This window comes from Ursus americanus, unplaced genomic scaffold (assembly GCF_024610735.1).
Source record: "Ursus americanus isolate L20-20 unplaced genomic scaffold, mUrsAme1.1.p SCAF_154, whole genome shotgun sequence".
NCBI classification, from domain to species: Eukaryota; Metazoa; Chordata; class Mammalia; order Carnivora; family Ursidae; genus Ursus; species Ursus americanus.
In genome coordinates, this window is record NW_028273736.1 from 184,948 (window position 1) to 190,947 (window position 6,000).

Genomic DNA, 6,000 nt, shown 5'->3' on the forward strand with positions numbered 1-6,000 from the left:
GGTGTTTCTCCAGGAGATATGTCAGACAGATACTGCATGATGTCACCCTTCTCCAAAGCCATGTCATCACACTGCGCACTTTAGAGCCTTACTGCAGTGGGTGGCCCAGCAGGGGCACTTCAGTCCATGCTTGGAAACCAGCTGGCTCCATACACCCCAGCCTCGTGTCCATATCAAGCAACATTCCATGAATATTCTTGGGCAACAAGAGGAATGTGCTGACGGGTACTCTGTGTCCTAGATGCCTTGGAGGAAGACATCGATCCCATCAAAGGAGACAGCGCCGGAGGCACACCTCTCGCCTTGGTGAGCTAGAAGTTCTTTGTCTGAGGAACAGATGTTGCTTTCTTGGTTTCTTTCCAATCAAATTCAGATGAAAATCAGACAATGTATATTTGAGATTATACATATAGATCTCATACAATTTTCCTTTTTCGGAGAGCATTGAGTGGTTGTCTCTGCCAACCGTTAGCTGATTTGAGAGGACATTTACCATTGGCGACACCAAACGTGGTTCTAAACGCTGTGGTAGGATCCTGTCCCTCAGTAACACTTTCTCCTGCTTGGATGAAGCATTTTGTAGTCACCGTCCTGATTGGACTGGACAGACATGTCCCCCAGGAAAAACAACTTCCTAAGGCATCCAGTTCACTTACTTTGGGGTCGTTGGACTCAACCACTGTGTTCCATCTGGGTTCCTAAAGTCATTGAGGGAAATAAAGCTCATGCAGACAGACAGTGTGTAGCATGACCTGAGCCTCACGGTGTCCTCTTTTCTGTACCTGCAGGTGACACCTTCAACCATCACCAGCGAGAGCGGTACGTATTCTGGAATCAGCCTCTTCCTGAGATAAAACTGTAGACGTTAATGCAGGTGGGGCATCTTTGGAATCCTCAGTCTGGCGAGCCGCCCTGATTGGGTTGTGGGGGTGTGGGGCACCAGAGATTTCCCAGGTGAAAAGATGTGTCCATGTGTCTACAGTCCTAGGAAGGCATTGTATTCCCTGTGTGTGGTGTGGGTGTGTGTTCATGAGGCTTGGGGTTGGGGTTTCTTTTGTGGCTCTATGTGGTGTGATTGTGAGTGTGTGATTTTGTGTGGGAGACAGGGAGAGACAGACACAGACAGAGAGATGCAGAGAGGGAGAGGGAGAGATGGAAAGAGTGAGAGAGAGATTGCATATGTCTCCAGGAGGTGTATCCCACTGCCACTGCACAATTCCCATTCTCCACATTCTCAAAAAAAAAAAGAAGAAGAAAGAAAGAAAGAAAAGAAAAGAGAATAAAAGACAAGATGAGATAAAGAAATCTCATTACAGGGCACATATTTTATCCCTATTAGCGCAGGAGGCCCAGTGGTGGCGTTCAGCCCATGCCTGGGAACCAAATGCCTCCATATGCTCTAACCCCATTCATAGTGAGCAATACTCTTCGAGGCATTCTTTTTTTTTTTAAGATTTTATTTATTTGAGAGAGAGTGAGTGAGAGCACAAACAGGTGAGAGGGGCAGAGGGAGAGAGAAAAGCAGACCCTTGCTGAGCAGAAGCCCCATCCGGGACTCGATCCCAGGACCCTGCGGTCCTGACTTGAGCTGAAGGCAGATGGTTCACCGACTGAGCCACCCAGGCTCCCCTCCCCGCATCATTCTTGAGCAGCACCACCAATACGCTGACAGGTACTCTGTGTCCTTCTAGATGTGACTGATGATGGCGCTGTCTGGTCCTGGCTGTATCAGAGGATCCCAGAGGAGGAGGGCCTGCCTCCTGACAAGGTGAGCTCGCCTGTCTATCCCCGAGGAACAAATGTTGCTTTCTGGGTTTCTTTCCAATCAAATTCAGAGGAAATTCAGACAGAATACACTGTGTTTGCGAATTGAACTAATACTAAAACAAAAATCATTTTCCTAATGTCAACTGCTTGTATATGGAAATGAAATTATTTTTATATACAGATTTTATGTAAAAAGCTATATATACTTTTGAGATTCTACATATGGAATTTCCCTGGTGGGGAGAGCGTTGAGTGGTTGTCTCTGCCAACCGTTAGCTGATTTGCGAAGACATTTAGCATTGGCGACACCAAACGTGGTTCTAAACGCTGTGGTAGGATCCTGTCCCTCAGTAACACTTTCTCCTGCTTGGATGAAGCATTTTGTAGTCACCGTCCTGAATGGACTGGACACACATGTCCCCCAGGAAAAACAACTTCCTAAGGCATCCCCAGTTCACTTACTTTGGGGTCGTTGGACTCAACCACTGTGTTCCATCTGGGTTCCTAAAGTCATTGAGGGAAATAAAGCTCATGCAGACAGATAGTGTGTAGCATGACCTGAGCCTCACGGTGTCCTCTTTTCTGTACCTGCAGGGGACAGGAGCATCTGGTGAATGCGGTACGTATTCTGGAATCAGCCTCTTCCTGAGACAAAACACTAGATGTTAATGCAGGTGGGGCATCCTTGCAATCCTCAGTCTGGCGAGCCGCCCTGATTGGGTTGTGGGGGTGTGGTGGACAGGAGATTTCCCAGGTGAAAAAGTGTGTCCATGTGTCTACAGTCCTAGGAAGGCATTGTATTCTCTGTGTGTTGTGTGGGTGTGTGTGCGTGAGGCATGGTGTTGGGGTGTCTTTTGTGGCTCTATGTGGTGTGATTGTGAGTGTGTGAGTGTGTGTGTGAGAGAGAGAGAGAGGGACAAAGACAGAAAGACAGAGAGACATAGACAGAGAGACAAAGACAAAGAGAGAGATGACCGAGAAAGAGAGACAGAGAGGGGGAGAAAGCGAGAGAATGGTGTTTCTCCAGGAGATATGTCAGAGAGATACTGCATGATGTCACCCTTCTCCAAAGCCATGTCATCACACTGCGCACTTTAGAGCCTTACTGCAGTGGGTGGCCCAGCAGGGGCACTTCAGTCCATGCTTGGAAACCAGCTGGCTCCATACACCCCAGCCTCGTGTCCATATCAAGCAACATTCCATGAATATTCTTGGGCAACAAGAGGAATGTGCTGATGGGTACTCTGTGTCCTAGATGCCTTGGAGGAAGCCCTGGATCCCATCAAAGGAGACAGCGCCGGAGGCACACCTCTCGCCTTGGTGAGCTAGAAGTTTTTTGTCCGAGGAACAGATGTTGCTTTCTTGGTTTCTTTCCAATCAAATTCAGATGAAATTCAGACAGTATATTCTGTGTTGGCGAATTGAACATAATACTAAAACAAAAATCATTTTCCTAATGTCAACTGCTTGTATATGGAAATGAAATTATTTTTATATACAGATTTTATGTAAAAAGCTATATGTACTTTTGAGATTCTACATATGGAACTTCCCTGGTGGGGAGAGCGTTGAGTGGTTGTCTCTGCCAACCGTTAGCTGATTCAAGAGGACATTTAGGATTGGCGACACCAAACGTGGTTCTAAACGCTGTGGTAGGATCCTGTCCCTCAGTAACACTTTCTCCTGCTTGGATGAAGCATTTTGTAGTCACCGTCCTGAATGGACTGGACAGACATGTCCCCCAGGAAAAACAACATCCTAAGGCATCCCCAGTTCACTTCTTTGGGGTCGTTGGACTCAACCATTGTGTTCTATCTGGGTTCCTAAAGTCATTGAGGGAAATAAAGCTCATGCAGACAGACAGTGTGTAGCATGACCTGAGCCTCACGGTGTCCTCTTTTCTGTACCTGCAGGGGACAGGAGCATCTGGTGAATGCGGTACGTATTCTGGAATCAGCCTCTTCCTGAGACAAAACACTAGATGTTAATGCAGGTGGGGCATCCTTGCAATCCTCAGTCTGGCGAGCCGCCCTGATTGGGTTGTGGGGGTGTGGTGGACAGGAGATTTCCCAGGTGAAAAAGTGTGTCCATGTGTCTACAGTCCTAGGAAGCCATTGTATTCCCTGTGTGTGGTGTGGCTGTGTGTGCGTGAGGCTTGGGCTTGGGGTGTCTTTTGTTGCTCTATGTGGTGTGATTGTGAGTGTGTGTGTGTGTGTGAGAGAGAGAGAGAGGAACAAAGACAGAAAGATAGAGAGACATAGAGAGACAAAGACAAAGAGAGAGATGACTGAGAAAGAGAGACAGAGAGGGGGAGAAAGAGAGAGAATGGTGTTTCTCCAGGAGATATGTCAGACAGATACTGCATGATGTCACCCTTCTCCAAAGCCATGTCATCACACTGCGCACTTTAGAGCCTTACTGCAGTGGGTGGCCCAGCAGGGGCACTTCAGTCCATGCTTGGAAACCAGCTGGCTCCCTACACCCCAGCCTCGTGTCCATATCAAGCAACATTCCATGAATATTCCTGGGCAACAAGAGGAATGTGCTGACGGGTACTCTGTGTCCTAGATGCCTTGGAGGAAGCCCTGGATCCCATCAAAGGAGACAGCGCCGGAGGCACACCTCTCGCCTTGGTGAGCTAGAAGTTCTTTGTCCGAGGAACAGATGTTGCTTTCTTGGTTTCTTTCCAATCAAATTCAGATGAAATTCAGACAGTATATTCTGTGTTGGCGAATTGAACATAATACTAAAACAAAAATCATTTTCCTAATGTCAACTGCTTGTATATGGAAATGAAATTATTTTTATATACAGATTTTATGTAAAAAGCTATATGTACTTTTGAGATTCTACATATGGAACTTCCCTGGTGGGGAGAGCGTTGAGTGGTTGTCTCTGCCAACCGTTAGCTGATTCGCGAGGACATTTAGGATTGGCGACACCAAACGTGGTTCTAAACGCTGTGGTAGGATCCTGTCCCTCAGTAACACTTTCTCCTGCTTGGATGAAGCATTTTGTAGTCACCGTCCTGAATGGACTGGACAGACATGTCCCCCAGGAAAAACAACTTCCTAAGGCATCCAGTTCACTTACTTTGGGGTCGTTGGACTCAACCACTGTGTTCCATCTGGGTTCCTAAAGTCATTGAGGGAAATAAAGCTCATGCAGACAGACAGTGTGTAGCATGACCTGAGCCTCACGGTGTCCTCTTTTCTGTACCTGCAGGTGACACCTTCAACCATCACCAGCGAGAGCGGTACGTATTCTGGAATCAGCCTCTTCCTGAGATAAAACTGTAGACGTTAATGCAGGTGGGGCATCTTTGGAATCCTCAGTCTGGCGAGCCGCCCTGATTGGGTTGTGGGGGTGTGGGGCACCAGAGATTTCCCAGGTGAAAAGATGTGTCCATGTGTCTACAGTCCTAGGAAGGCATTGTATTCCCTGTGTGTGGTGTGGGTGTGTGTTCATGAGGCTTGGGGTTGGGGTTTCTTTTGTGGCTCTATGTGGTGTGATTGTGAGTGTGTGATTTTGTGTGGGAGACAGGGAGAGACAGACACAGACAGAGAGATGCAGAGAGGGAGAGGGAGAGATGGAAAGAGTGAGAGAGAGATTGCATATGTCTCCAGGAGGTGTATCCCACTGCCACTGCACAATTCCCATTCTCCACATTCTCAAAAAAAAAAAGAAGAAGAAAGAAAGAAAGAAAAGAAAAGAGAATAAAAGACAAGATGAGATAAAGAAATCTCATTACAGGGCACATATTTTATCCCTATTAGCGCAGGAGGCCCAGTGGTGGCGTTCAGCCCATGCCTGGGAACCAAATGCCTCCATATGCTCTAACCCCATTCATAGTGAGCAATACTCTTCGAGGCATTCTTTTTTTTTTTAAGATTTTATTTATTTGAGAGAGAGTGAGTGAGAGCACAAACAGGTGAGAGGGGCAGAGGGAGAGAGAAAAGCAGACCCTTGCTGAGCAGAAGCCCCATCCGGGACTCGATCCCAGGACCCTGCGGTCCTGACTTGAGCTGAAGGCAGATGGTTCACCGACTGAGCCACCCAGGCTCCCCTCCCCGCATCATTCTTGAGCAGCACCACCAATACGCTGACAGGTACTCTGTGTCCTTCTAGATGTGACTGATGATGGCGCTGTCTGGTCCTGGCTGTATCAGAGGATCCCAGAGGAGGAGGGCCTGCCTCCTGACAAGGTGAGCTCGCCTGTCTATCCCCGAGGAA

At 47.7% G+C, this 6,000-nt stretch overlaps 1 protein-coding gene across 1 annotated transcript in view; it reads left to right on the forward strand.

Moving 5' to 3' along the window:
* The window catches only part of LOC123789945 (uncharacterized), a gene marked incomplete at its 5' end in the record, with an annotated part of 61,762 nt that extends 57,294 nt beyond the window's left edge, over nt 1-4,468 (forward strand). The window contains 7 exons of the mRNA XM_087860584.1: nt 242-306; nt 789-819; nt 1,692-1,768; nt 2,362-2,386; nt 3,023-3,087; nt 3,681-3,705; nt 4,336-4,468. Of these exons, the coding sequence (XP_087716710.1) occupies nt 242-306; nt 789-819; nt 1,692-1,768; nt 2,362-2,386; nt 3,023-3,087; nt 3,681-3,705; nt 4,336-4,409 (362 nt within the window). The remainder of the gene's footprint in view (nt 1-241; nt 307-788; nt 820-1,691; nt 1,769-2,361; nt 2,387-3,022; nt 3,088-3,680; nt 3,706-4,335) is intronic.
* Nucleotides 4,469-6,000: the final 1,532 nt, after the last annotated feature.